The sequence below is a fragment of the Rhinopithecus bieti genome, unplaced genomic scaffold (genome assembly GCF_001698545.2).
Source record: "Rhinopithecus bieti isolate Rb0 unplaced genomic scaffold, ASM169854v2 scaffold_32017, whole genome shotgun sequence".
In the NCBI taxonomy this organism is placed as follows: domain Eukaryota; kingdom Metazoa; phylum Chordata; class Mammalia; order Primates; family Cercopithecidae; genus Rhinopithecus; species Rhinopithecus bieti.
Genome location: NW_016813578.1, coordinates 196779 through 209482, shown reverse-complemented (window position 1 = coordinate 209482; position 12704 = coordinate 196779). Strand labels below are relative to the sequence as shown.

Sequence of the window (12704 nt, the reverse complement as noted above, 5' to 3'; positions counted from 1 at the left end):
ACATAAATATTTTATATATATTTAACAAAGTTTGTTGTTTACCAAAATTAGTACTTAGCTTTTGGATAAGCAGTATTTTTATTCTCCAGACATTTTGTATATTTTGCAAGTATAAAAAATCTAGGATTTATCATCTTTTGCATGTACCATAATTTGCAGAAACCAACTCCAATTTCTTCTATAAAGGCCAGGTGGAGGAATGAAGCAGCAAACTCCAGGTTGCCATTACAAACCTCTGTCATTGTGATTTAGGGAGGGATATAAAAAACCTGTTAGAGACTCTTTACCAACTGTGCCTCCCACCGGCCTGAAGAGTGGTAATTGTTCTTTGGGTCAGTAGTAGAGAATGTCTATTTTCTTTGAATTCTCTGAATTGAATGCAAGAAGGGAAAGGCTGATAAACATTTAAGTGGGCTGATTTTAATTAGGGCAGGGCAGGTTTGTTTTTCTTTCAAGGCTGTTTAAGTCATCATGTCTCTCTCCCTGTCGGCCATGGTGTCTTGCCCAGGTCCTGAGTGCTATGAACCTCTATGATGTCTCACCTGGCTTTATAATCTGAAATTAAGGGGGCAGGACCCTCATCTCTAAAGTGTGTCCCAGCTATGTGTCACTCACCTGCTAATCCCCTTGTAAACTGTAGCATAAGAGCCTTCACCCAGCTTCTCCAAGTTCAAGTAAGATGAGGCTGCCCCAAAAGGGAGGCTCTTCCTCTGCTTTAGGGGAATGGGGAAAAGGAGTGGGTGAAAGGGAAGAGAGAAAGAGCACTTTTTTTTAGTGTTGACTTTTTTTCCCCAGGGATATTAGACAGCATTTCCAGAGCAGACTTGGGAAGGCTCGCTCAGTAATTGCCCTGGACATAAGGGCCGGCCTCCCTAGACAAGCACACATTAAATTCTTCTTGATCAACATCAGCTGCTCACTCACCCACTGAAAACCCTGCCTCAGATCTTCTTCCTGAAAAGAATCACTGTTACTCCGTGGCCTTTTACTCTTGAACTTCTGGGCACGGACATCCTGACGTCCCCTGGGGTGAAATGAAGTCATGGAACATGATGCTTCTTTTAGGTCTGTTAGCTAGAGAAAAAAGAAAGAGCAGAAATAAAATTTATGCAAAGTAAAGATTCAGTGCCTGGTAAAACAATTTTTTCTTTATTTGCCTCATTTTCACTCTTCAAATGTTTTCTAAGCTTCCTGTACCCCAAAAGGCACTTTTCTTGAAAGGTCCCTGAAAAGACCATAATGGTATCAACTCCTGAAATACTACATTCTTTCTTCACCTAAAAATATGTCTTTAACATTTAGGTTAACCTAAATCTCTTTGATGGATGTTTTCCAACTTTTTTCTGTTTAACTCTGGCTTTTTTTTTTTTTCCTGTCCACTTAATTTATTGCTGTGGGGGAATAATCTACTACTGCATTGCTAATAATCATGAACTAATTACTAAAGTTTCGAATCCATAGCATATCAACTAATACTGCAGCTTGCCTTTTAAATCTCAGCTCTGTAATTTAGGACCTTAGAGATTTCGAGAGAACTACTTCAAGCCAAGTGAGTTTTGTGCAACCCAAAGCCAAGGATTATTTTTCCCTTTTGGTTTACAAGAAATTCTCCAAATTTGATAACTACAGCCATAAATTTTCTGTGACTTTAATAGAATTTTCATTTTATTGGTTTAGACCTACCGCAGAAGAATCAGACCCTGCTACAAAAAGGGAGTGTCTGAACTCCTTGGTTTATCAATAGAGATAGATGCTCTCCTCCTGGGATACAAATACCTTGAACGCAGCCTCCATGGTCTCAGGCTGACTCCTCCGACAGCTGTGTGCCTCGCCTCCCTCTGAACAACGATAGCAGCTGCATCCAGGCTGTACAGTCTTTGCACACAGCTCTTGACCCATAATCTTCTAGGTTCAAGGAGAAAACCCGCACTTGAACCTTTCCCCCACTGCCTCTCCTATCCTTGTTCTCTCCCTTTTTGCCAGAGGTCAGCAGTGTGGAGCTTTCATATGACTCACATGATGACTCTGCCTGGAGCAGCCTCACAACTTCAGCAGTTTTTCCTTATCAGTGCAAGAAACTCCACATCAGACAGGGATTGCTTGCATTCAGACGTGCACAACTGAAAACGAGGCAGCTGCTATTGAATAGAATAAAATTTGGCACAGTTAAGGTTCTTGTTCTGGCCATAAGTTAGTGCTATTGGTATACATAGTTTTTAGGGATTGACATTGCTTATCGATGTAATGATATTTATATGATATCATTGATACTGATATTGATATTAGGTTTTCCTGGTGCTAAAGTGGACACGTTGAAGAGTATTTTTCTCTCTGTCTTTTATCTGAAAGCATTTTGGTTTTCAGACTTTAAAACAAATTTGCTACCTAGCTAACTTTTAGTAGTCATAGAAACCACAGAATCATAAGACAGGAAAAAAGTTGAAGATATCTACTCTATCTCTTTGCCTTCAAACAATAGTGTATCCAAATAGTCTTAGAAGTGTTGCCATTCATTCATTTATTCAAAAACTATGTGGTGAGTGCCTGTGTTGTTCTTAACTATACAAATGATGATATTAGCCAATGGTGATGGAGAGAGAGGAGTTTGAATGAAATACTTTCTTCTTTTCTTGCTTCCTTCCACATATATGTAATTAATGTTTACTATATGTAAAGTACTATAATAATAGCACGACATGTCAAGGAACCTGGCTCAAATTGGTTTGCAGTCTGTAGTCTTCAAATGCAACATTTTTCTCTGTTAGATTCCTAAGATTATTGCCACTATAATGTACTAATCATAGAGTGAGACAGAATGGAGGATATATAAACATTCAGTCATTATTGAGGGAAAAAATAAGAGTCATGTCTATCATCACAACAATATTTACGAATATTTGATATTTGAATCTCATGATGGTTTTTTAAAATGTTCAGGTAATTTAATTATGAGCATGTATTTTTTCATTTCAAAATTGCCACAAGAGACTTAAGTCAATTCCAAGATTCAATCTAGAGATATTTTGTGAAAAAAAAAAAAAGAAGAAAAGGAAGAATACTTGGCTCAAAGACCATTAAATCTTGTTTTATCTTTTTTTTTTTTTTGAGATGGAGTCTCGCTCTGTCACCCAGGCTGGAGTGCAGTGGTCGATCTCAGCTCACTGCAACCTCACCTCTCTGGGTTCACGCCATTCTCCTGCCTCAGCTCCTGAGTAGCTGGGACTACAGGCGCCCGGCAACCGCGCCTGGCTAATTTTTTGTATTTTTAGTAGAATGGGAAGAGACACACAGAGAGAAGTAGCCCAGTTGATGGTCTCCATCTCCTGGACCTCAGTGATCCACTCTCACCTTGGCCTCCCAAAGTGCTGGGATTACAGGCCTGAGCCACCGCGCCCAGCCAAAGACATAAACTTTTGACTGACAACTGAGAGAGAAGCTAGTTTCTCAGAATATTTAATTCCATTTGAATTTATAATAATGTAATTATAATACATTTTATCAGAAATGCTAATTTATTCCTAAAAGATTGTTAATTTCATCACATAAAAGTTACGTCCCAGGTCAAGTCTATGACGACTGTTCTTGCATTTTCGTTTTTGGAAACAGAGTCTCCCTCTGTCTCCCCGGCTGGAGTCCAGCTGGGCGATCATCGTTCACTGTAGCCTCAGCCTCCTGGGCTCAGTGATCCTCCCACCTCAGCCTTCCGAGTAGCTAGGACCGCAGACCTGTGCCAAGACAACCAGCTAATTATTTTTTGTAGACACAGGGTCTCACTATGTTGCCCAGGCTTGTCTTCAACTCCTGGCTTTCAAGAATTCCTCCTACCTCAGTCTCCTAAATAGCTGGAACTGGGGGTGCACACCACCAAGCCTCGATAATTTTTTTATTATTTGTACAAACAGAGGTTTCACTATGTTGCCAGGCTGGTCTCCAACTCCTGGACTCAAGTGATCCTCCTGCCTCCCCAAGTGCTGGGAATACACACGTGAGCCACAGCACTGGCCTATAGCCTGGTTAACTAAAGGTGTAAATTGCTATGTTTAGATACTAGAATGAGCTACTTTTTTTTTTCTTCCAGAGACAGGGTCTTGCTTTCTTGCTCAGGCTGGAGTGCAGGAGCTATTCACAGGTAGGCACTGCATACCTGCCAGAACTCCTGAGCTCAAGCAATCCTCCCACCTCTGCTTCCCAAATAGCTGAAACTACAGGTGTGTGCAACCATACTGGCTTTACGGTCTTGTTTAAAGTCAAGGAAAAATATCCGATGACTTTTTAAGATATTTTCTTGCTGTGTCAGAAATAGCTTTTGTTCTGAAAGATTTCTGAAGGACAGAAGACTTAGATGATTTCATGTAGCATTGTGCATTAGGCTGTTTGTGAACCACTCCAGATTGGCTTGGCTGCACCTCCTTTAGCAGCCTGGTTGCCATCATAGCAACAGAGGCCATTTCTGGGGTCTTGAAGCACACTCATTGTTGCTGCTACCTCCTCCCGTCATAGGACAAGGAACCCCAACACGTGAAGCTGACTGACCAGGAGAGACCCTTGTGCTTGCCCACCAGCCTAAACAGACCAAGAGCCAGAGAGGCTCGGGCTTCTCTAGCAACGGCTTGCAAGGGCCAGGTGATACAATCCAGAACTGCAGGAAGTTCCATGGAGTGCAGTTCCACCATTGGGAAACCAGAGATGTTGTGGAGTTGAGATCAGCTCAGAAACATGCTCCATTTTGGGAGTGTCGCTTGAGCCTAGGAGTTTGAGGTTGCAGTGAGCTATGAATGCATCATGCACTTCATCCTGGGCAAAAGAGTGAGACCCTGTCTCAAAAGAGAGAGAGAGAGAGAGAGAGAGAGAGAGAGAGAGATAGAGAGAGAGATGAAAGGTGAAAGAAAGAAAAAAGAAAGAAAGGGAAAAAAACTTCCATTTATAAGATTGATGCAAAAGTAATTACAGTTTTGCCATTACTTTCAATGGCAAAAACCGCAATTACTCTTGCACCAACCTAATAATCCTAATATTTGCTCTCTCTTTCTCCTCACTTCTACTTCCCTAGGATTGCGCAAACTGCCCCTACAACCCCACCCCTTTTACCTCAGGCTCTGTTTTCAGGGAGTTTGTGTTAAGACAAATGGTAGCCACTTTTTAAATTGGCAGTAAAAATTTTAGGTTAATAATCATTTCAGGCTAGCTTCTCCACCCACCACATTTTGGAGTTATTTTCCCTTCTCAAGTGGTGTGAATTCAAACTACTATGTTTAGTTAAGAGTTGCCATTTTTCCCAATCTTTGCACTCTATCTATTAAATTTAGCCAAATATAACATTTCTAGAATATGTTGATTATCACAGCATTCAACAGATAATATGAGAAATAATGTAAAATCTGTTATAAACATTGAAAATAATTCATGTATGTCCACACAATGGAGTAATATGCAGCTGTTAAAAGGAAGGAGATTTATATATAATGACATGGAGTGATGACCAAAATATATTGTTAAGTTAAAAAAGCAAAATGCAGAACAATATTTGGTGGCAAAGAAATGAAGGGAAATAAAGTATAGTCAGGGCCAGGCATGGTGGCTCACAACTGTAATCTCAACATTCTGGGAGGCCAAGGTGGGAGGATTGCTTGAGGCCAGGAGTTGGAGACCAGCCTGGGCAACATAGTGAGAACCCATCCCCAAAAATAAAAATAGCAAATAAAAAAAGTGTAGTAGTAATCTTACCAATAGTAGCAATATTATTACTATTATTTTAAATCTATTATAGAGGAAAAAAGATTTCTCACCCATCTTTAGGTTCATGGATGACATCCATATACCAATAGACAGATTAACGAGAGAAAAGCACACAAATTTATTTAATGCAAGTTTACACAACACAGAAGCCTTCAGAAATGAAGACCCAAACAAACAGGGAAATCTGTATTTTTATGCTAAGCTTGATGAAGAAAAGTAGATAATTGTGAAGAAATGTGATTGGAGGAAGGGTCTGATCTAATGGTAAAAAACTGGGGAGAACTTAGCAAGACCTGTTTATTATTCTTGGCATCTCCGTGTCTTCAGGGATAATGATATTCCTTTTTACAGGGTGTAGGAAACTTATCTCTGGAGTTGAGGTCTTATGACCTACTTTAGAGGGAAATCAGTTAGATTTTATGTCCTACTTTAAGGGAGAAAGGATGAGAGGAAGATGGGAAGATGAGAATGACTTTCCTGCTTCTGCTGTTTTCTCGAATACCAAGGTGCCATACTTGGGGGCAGCATATTCTGAACCCCATCATTATTATAGGCATATCTTAGGTTAAAACTGGTGAGTAATTATGCTAATGCCATTGGAAACCAAACTTTTCAGCGTGAGAGAAAATAGACGTAAATATCAAATCAAAGAAATCAAGTAAAAATTATGTGATCTTAAATTTGACTTGGAAATAAAAACTTAGGGCTTTTATTTGTTTAAAAAAAGCTCTGTCAACCAAAAAGACCTAGAAGCAATGACAACTCAATAGCAATGAGCAGCCCTACTGCTCCAATTTTGGTCTCTTAACACCATTTTCCACTAAAAAGAAAGAGCTAAACATCCGTGGAGAAATGGTGGATTCCAGATTCCAGATCTGGAGTATGAACTCAACAAATGAGCCTGGGATATCTTTCTTGCCAGAAAGCAAAGAAGTTATCAAGAAAGATGTCCTAGGCTCATCTTAAGCCAACTGGAGTCCTGTCAAAAGGATATGAAAGCCAACCTGAAAGGGACTCACGTTGGTTGAAGACTGGGCAATTTGAGTAGCAAAAATAAGAATGACTGCAATGACACATGGAATGTATAAAATCTGTAACTTTACAGTAATTCTAAACAAAAGTGCCCACTTGAAGGTTTCCAGTTTACAAACTTATTACTCTGAATATTAATAAAGGAGAAACATCAAGTATTTCTTGTATTTTGTATTTTCTATATAAATTATATTTTCAAGATTATCAAAGACTTAATGAGGGGAAATTTCTTCCTTATGGGAGAATTCCAGCTAATAAATGCAGAAGAAGGAATAGAAATACAAATATCACTATCATGGAATCTCTAATGCAATGATCTAAGAAAGCAATCATTAATGGATGCTAAAATCATTAGGTGGAGGATTGATGAGGAACTTTGCAATGAAGGGGTCAGGCTGACACCATCTGAGCCCACAGATCAATCTTAGCTTCACTAAATTTGGGACATCCAGATATTATATATCTCCTGTTATGATGGAACAGGACATACAGCACCACTTGTGATGTAACTAAAGAAAATAATTAAACCTGAATCTAATAAAGTTTCTAGCTCTAAAACCAAATTACAAGAAACACGGAGGACACAGAAATTAAATAATACCACAGGAATCAAATAGGCAAATCAGGAAGGACAAAAATCTCAAAGAGATTTCTCTAACAAATCTATGGCATTAAATAAGAAGAAAATGAAGAGAATTTGAAAGACTTAAGGGCCAGGCCCAGCGGCTCACGCCTGTAATCCCAATACTTTGAGAGGTCGAAGTGGGACAATTGCTTGATCTAGAAGTGGGACAATTGCTTGACAATTGCTTGTTCAAGAACAGCCTGGGTAACATAGTGAGACCCCATCTCCACAAAAACTGAAAAAATTAGCCAGGTGTAGTGGCACGCACCTGTGGTCCTAGCAACTGGGAAGGCTGAGGTGGGAGGATTGCTTGAGTTCAGGAGGTCAAGGCTGCAGTGAGCCGTGGTTGTGCCACAGCACTTCAGACTGGGTGACAGAGCAAGATGCTGTCTCTCAAAAAAAAAAAAAAAAAAAAAAAAAAAAGACAAACGATAACAAACAAATGCAATATATAGATATTGTTTGGATCCTGATTTGTACAAATTAACTGTAAAATGACATTCCTGAAAGAAGTATTGAAATTCAAATATGGTATCAGATGGTTTTAAGAATTTATTTTAATTTTGCATGATGATTATGTTTTAAAAGAATCCTGCCATTAGAGATGCATACTTAAGTATTTATAGGTAGAATGGCATAATTTTCAGGCTTCCTTTAAAATACTGCAGACATATATTTTGGGGATAGAAAATACAAAAGTGGTAAAATATTGATCATCGTTTAAACTGAGTGATAACTATAGGGAGATTCATTTCTGTGTATTTGACTTCTGAATAAAAATGTAGAAAAATAACAGTGTTTTAAAAAACACATTTTATACTAAATCTATACATTTTGATAATGTATTTCTTTTTTTATATTCATGGCTACTTTCATCAAGGGTGGTGGAGGCTTTCAATGAAAGTACAGCAATCATTATCATCATCATAGCAACAGCTGCCATGTCAGTGCTTGCTCTGTGCCAGGCTCCATGCAGGCAGAGATTAATCCTTACAATGCCATGGCAGTGAGGTAGGTACCATTATTAACCACATTTAATCACGGAGGGAACAGAGTTCAGGGAGTTTAAGCAACTTTTCCCCAAGGTTATTAAACTAGCAAATAGACCGGGCATGGTGGTTCACACCTGTAGTCCCAGCACTTTGGGATGCCAAGGCGAGTGGATCACCTGAGGTCAGGAGTTTGAGACCAGCCTGGCCAACATGGTAAAACCCCATCTCTGCTAAAAATACAAAAATTAGCCTAGTGTGGTGGCGTGTGGCTGAAATCCTAGCTACTTGGGAGGTTGGGGCACAAGAATCGCTTAAACCTGGGAGATGGTGGTTGCAGTGAGCCAAGATCTCGCCACTGCACTCCTGCCTGGGCAACAGAGCGAGACCCTGTCTCAAAATAAGTAAACAATAAAATAAACTAGCAAATAGTAGAAAATATTTATAAAACTCCCCAAAGACTATATACCAAATTTCACAAATTTTATTTAATGAGGAGACATTAATAACTTGTATTTGTAAAAGAGCATGAACTGTCTCTTAGTGTGCTCACATTTCTTACTAATTATAAGGCTGAACTTTAAATGAGTTGTTATATTTCGAATAAACCAGTAATAGATAGACTAAACCAGCAATAAGTGACGCTAGTTCATTAATCAGGAGGTATGTAACATTATCCTTTGTAAAAAGATGGTATGTCTTTTGGTAAAAAATAAAACAATAGATTACAATTCTTTTTTTTTTTTTTTTTTGAGACAGAGTTTCGCTCTTGTTGCCCAGGCTGGAGTGCAGTGGTGCGATCTCAGCTCACTGCAACCTCTACCTCCTGGGATCAAGTGATTCTCCTTCTTCAGCCTCCCAAGTAGCTAGAATTACAGGCATGTGCCACCACACTTGGCTAATTTTGTATTTTTAGTAGAGATGGGGTTTCACCATGTTGGCCAGGCTGGTCTCAAACTCCTGACCTCAGGTGATCTAACTGCCTTGGCCTCCCAGAGTGCTGGGATTACAGATGTGAGCCATCAGGCCTAGCCAATTCTTTTTTTTTTTTTTTTTTTTGAGGCGGAGTCTCGCTCTGTCGCCCAGGCTGGAGTGCAGTGGCGCGATCTCGGCTCACTGCAAGCTCCGCCTCCCGGGTTCACGCCATTCTCCTGCCTCAGCCTCCTTAGGAGCTGGGACTACAGGCGCCCGCCACCGCGCCCGGCTAATTTTTTGTATTTTAGTAGAGACAGGGTTTCACCATGGTCTCGATCTCCTGACCTTGTGATCCACCCGCCTCGGCCTCCCAAAGTGCTGGGATTACAGGCGTGAGCCACCGCCCCCGGTCAGCCCGGCCAATTCTTAAGTCACACTTCTTCCTTCTTCCTGGAGTACCCTAACTTGAAACTGACATGCTGAGAGTGCTGTCTGCTGACACTCAGCAGAACTGCAGGCACATGGTATCTCCGTCTCCTTTGTATCCTTACACATATATCTGTTCCTTCTTTATATCATACTATTATTGCATAATAGTATACTATTTGTTTTCTTTAACTTACTTTTTACAATGAAGTTGATGTTGCAAATTCCAGTGTTATCTTCTCTTTCCACTGTTTTTAATAAAGAGTAAGGTTCGAAACTGGTGAGTTATTGAGTTTTTACTGGCTTTAAAAGACCATTCCTGGGGCCCTGCGAATAATATGGTTAGGTTTCTAGCCTTAAATTCCATGGTCCTTACCTTGATACTAGATTCCTGCCTCTCATTCAGGCTTTCTCCACATCCTGGACTTCACTCCTGAAACAAGATTACTGGTTGTGGATCAAAATTCTTTTAACTACAAATGGAATGCTCAAGAATACTGACTGATTCCATATGTGTAGGTCCACATTCTAAATCTACTGGAAAGCATTTGACGTGCCAAAGGAAAAAAAAAAAAAAGGACGTTGCACAGGCAGGTAAGGAAATCTCATTGTAAGGTGTTCTTGTGACAGAATGGCTAAGCTTGTGAAACAATGCAATCCCAGTAGTCCTCTCCTAATCCATGGTTCTACTTTCCATGGTTTCACTTACCCGTGGTCAACCACAGTTTGAAAATATTTAATGAAAAATTCCAGAAATAAACACCATGTAAGTTTTAAATTGCACGCCATCCTGGGTAGTGTGATAAAAATCTCACACTAACCTGCCCAGGATGTGAATCATCCCTTTGTCCAGTGTATTCACCCTGTATATTCTTCCCTCTTATTAGTTACTTTGTAGCCCTCTAGGTTATCAGATCAACCATATCTCTGCGCTTGTGTTCAATAACCCTTATTTTACCTAACTGCCTCAAAGTGCAAGACTAGCGATGCTGATATATTGTTACAATTGTTCTATTTTGTTATTCGTTTTTGTTATTAATCTCATATTGTCCCCAATATAAATTAAACTTTATCATAGGCATGTATGTACAGGAAAAAACACAGTGTATATAGAGATTCGGTACTAGCTTTGATTTCAGGCATCCACTGAAGGTCTTGGAACATATCCCTCGCCCCTCACAGATAAAGGGGGACTACTGTATACTGAACACCGTACGTAAAAAAGGACTCGTCATCTCAAACTGTAGGAATACTTGGGATAGCTGTAGAAGCAGGGAAAGTGGAAGATTTCTTACTTCCGGTCTAAACAAAAAAGAAAATTATGCTTCTACAGACTAGATACTTTCTGTTTTTCTTTGCATTTGTATGGTTGATTGGTTTCTTGAGTCTGAATGGACTATGGGAAAATTCCAGAAAGGACTTGAACTGATGATGTGATTCCCCTGAAATGGAGAACAACAACTTTATATTTAATTTTCCACTTTCAATATAACAGCATGAATTTTTAAAAGAATGACTCAACGTTCTTTTTATAAAGAACAGGTTGCAAATATAGCACAGTCAGGTCCCAGAGTGAGGCAACTTGTCATGAATTTAGTACAAGTCTTCTGGCTCTAGGAAGTGAAAATAATAAGAAGGCAAACACATGGTTTACTTACATTTACTCATAACCATTCTGTGGCAAAATTATTAAATAATTTGCCTAAACAAGCAAGAAGTGGTAGAACTAGGATTTGAACCAAGGTGGATCAGCTGCAGAGGCCATACTTTCAGCCTACTTGACCATTTTCCTTCTTCATACAATTTAAGAATGTAGAGATGATGAGTCATACCAGAGTTTTTATGCTTGTGCTTGCTTCTGCCTTCCTTCAGCAGGCATTATCACCGAATATGGCTACCATTTTGTATTTGTTCTAAACAAGCACTTTGCATACATTATCTTAGTTAATTCTGTGATGTAGACATTTATTCCCCCAATTTTGGATAAGTTGGGGGAATAAATGTTCCCCAAATTGTTCCTGCAAATTGTTCAAAGTTTTTTAGAGCATAGGTATCAGGGAGAATTTAAACTCACTGGTGCTGGGATCGATGGCTCACACCTATAATTCCAGCACTTTGGGTGGAGGAGGTGGGCGGATCACCTGAGGTCAGGAGTTTGAGACCAGCCTGGCCAACATGGTGAAACCCTGTCTCTACTAAAATACAAAAATTAGCCGGGTGTGGTTGTGTGCACCTGTAATCCCAGCTACTTGGGAGGCTGAGGCAGGAGAATCGCTTGAACCTGAGAGGCAGAGGTTGCAGTGAGCCAAGATTGTGCCATTGCACTCCAGCCTGGGTGACAAGAGCAAAACTGTCTTGAAAAAATAAAAATAAAAATAAATAAACTCACTGGTATTGACGCTAGGGACTTAGCCATGTCTCCACACAGTGAGGACCCAGCTACTGTGAGTAAGCACCCTTTCCCCTGACACAGTGGGTCTGACAGCTCAGCACATCATTCCTTGTATATAGGATTTGCTTTTTGGTAGTCATGTGAAAAAAACTTCCTCTCTGATAGGAAACAATGCATTACTAAAACAGAGGCTGAGGTGAGCGTCCTCCACCTGCTGTCTTCAATTCCATGCCTCTCTCTCTAGCAGTCCCTCACAGTCAGTGTGCACACAGAACAATCAGTCCACTATAGAAGTGCCCAGCCTGTTGACTAAAGAATGATGATCTTTGTACAACTTGTCATTGTTAATTCCTGTGAAGTACATTAAAACGCTCCCATTAACTTCTTTAATATTATCCTAAAGTTTCTTGCTCTGTCAGAATGAAGTGATCTGGCTTGGAAACCCTCCTTTTTCATGAAGTTCAGCACACTCCACAGTACTAAAAACAGTAATTTTAGAACTGTTTGAAAACATCTTCTGCAAGTTATTATTACTTTAAAATATGCATATTTTGTGGATGTATAAATACAAATAAACGCAAGTTACAAA

General features: G+C 39.7%; 1 protein-coding gene across 1 annotated transcript in view; it reads right to left on the bottom strand.

Annotated features, from left to right (window-relative positions):
• The window catches only part of CDK15 (cyclin dependent kinase 15), a 63624-nt gene extending 61639 nt beyond the window's left edge, over positions 1-1985 (bottom strand). Inside the window, exons 1-3 of the mRNA XM_017848650.1 lie at positions 1777-1985; positions 925-1074; positions 616-710 (exon numbers count right to left, since the gene is read on the bottom strand). Coding sequence (XP_017704139.1) covers positions 616-710; positions 925-1074; positions 1777-1899 — 368 coding nt within the window. The 5' untranslated portion in view covers positions 1900-1985. The remainder of the gene's footprint in view (positions 1-615; positions 711-924; positions 1075-1776) is intronic.
• Positions 1986-12704: the final 10719 nt, after the last annotated feature.